This window comes from Aplysia californica, unplaced genomic scaffold (genome assembly GCF_000002075.1).
Source record: "Aplysia californica isolate F4 #8 unplaced genomic scaffold, AplCal3.0 scaffold00385, whole genome shotgun sequence".
Classification (NCBI taxonomy): Eukaryota; Metazoa; Mollusca; class Gastropoda; order Aplysiida; family Aplysiidae; genus Aplysia; species Aplysia californica.
In genome coordinates this window covers 394,234-395,294 of record NW_004797655.1, presented here as the reverse complement: position 1 = coordinate 395,294, position 1,061 = coordinate 394,234, and the positions used below count along the sequence as shown (strand labels likewise).

The 1,061-nt window shown below is 41.8% G+C and overlaps 1 protein-coding gene across 1 annotated transcript in view; it reads right to left on the bottom strand.

The window, feature by feature from the left end:
• LOC106010973 overlaps window positions 1-1,061 on the bottom strand; it is a 20,603-nt gene that overhangs the window by 11,279 nt on the left and 8,263 nt on the right. Inside the window, exons 5-6 of the mRNA XM_013085543.2 lie at window positions 600-734; window positions 55-181 (exon numbers count right to left, since the gene is read on the bottom strand). Coding sequence (XP_012940997.2) covers window positions 55-181; window positions 600-734 — 262 coding nt within the window. The remainder of the gene's footprint in view (window positions 1-54; window positions 182-599; window positions 735-1,061) is intronic.

The window sequence follows — 1,061 nt, the reverse complement described above, 5'->3', positions numbered from 1 at the left end:
ACACACATGCGCACGCGCTCACACACCCAACACCACAAGAAGCCATTGACTTACCTATTGCAAACACAGTGACTCCAGCATCCCTCAGCCTGCCAGCCGCCTTCAAGGTGAGTGACCTGTCATCAGAGTTCCCGTCTGTCTGGATAACGGCGATCCTCGCCGCCTCCTTCCGGGACTTGCCCTGTGGAGTGGAAATATTATGACTAAAATCAAACTTGCTCTAACGTCAACCTGTATAAGACAATCGACCGAACTGATTTTTTTTACCACGGCTTTTATAGCCGAGCTTGGGTGAATACTTTTCCCCCTTTTCCCCCACTCATTTAGACCGTGTTTCGAAGGCACCATGTAGCTTTTTCCATGCTTCAGTTAAGGGGCAATAACTCTAGTGACAAGCAAGAGAGGCGACCTTTTATTTCAAAAGAGGATATAACCAGCTATCGATGGTATAAACATCTGTCTTCCACAATTAATGGTTATTTAATTTGGCCAAAGTAGTTTTTCGCGTTTATTTTGCTCGCTAGTATATGAATATGATATAATACTCGTATTTGTACACACTCTAAAGGTAGAACACTGAGAAAAAGAGAAAGAAAAACCTGTGCGGTGAACGTAGACGTTAACAGGCTCTCAAGGGCAAGGTGTGTCTTGGTGTATTCGTCCTCTTTGGTCACTGTAAACACTGCCTTACGAACTGAATCAGTTGTGTTGTATTGAAGAAATCGAATGTCCTCCTGAAAATAGAGACAGTCGTTTTGATGTTGTTATTTTGCGTGGGTACTCGTTTGATGTATATACATGTAGGAGGAACTGAATATTCTCCTGCAAATAGAGAAAGTCGTTTTGATTTTGTTATTTTGCGTGGGTATTCGTTTGGTGTGTTTTTTTAGGAATTGAATGTTCTCCTGAAATTAGAAACAGTCTTTTGAGGTGGGTTTGGGTTGCTGATCATTTGGTGCGGTGGTGGTATTTGGTTGAGGTGTATTCGAGGCATTGAACGTCCTGAGGAAAATAGGAAATGCTATTAATTTGATGCAGGTTTATGTGTGTGTATATATATA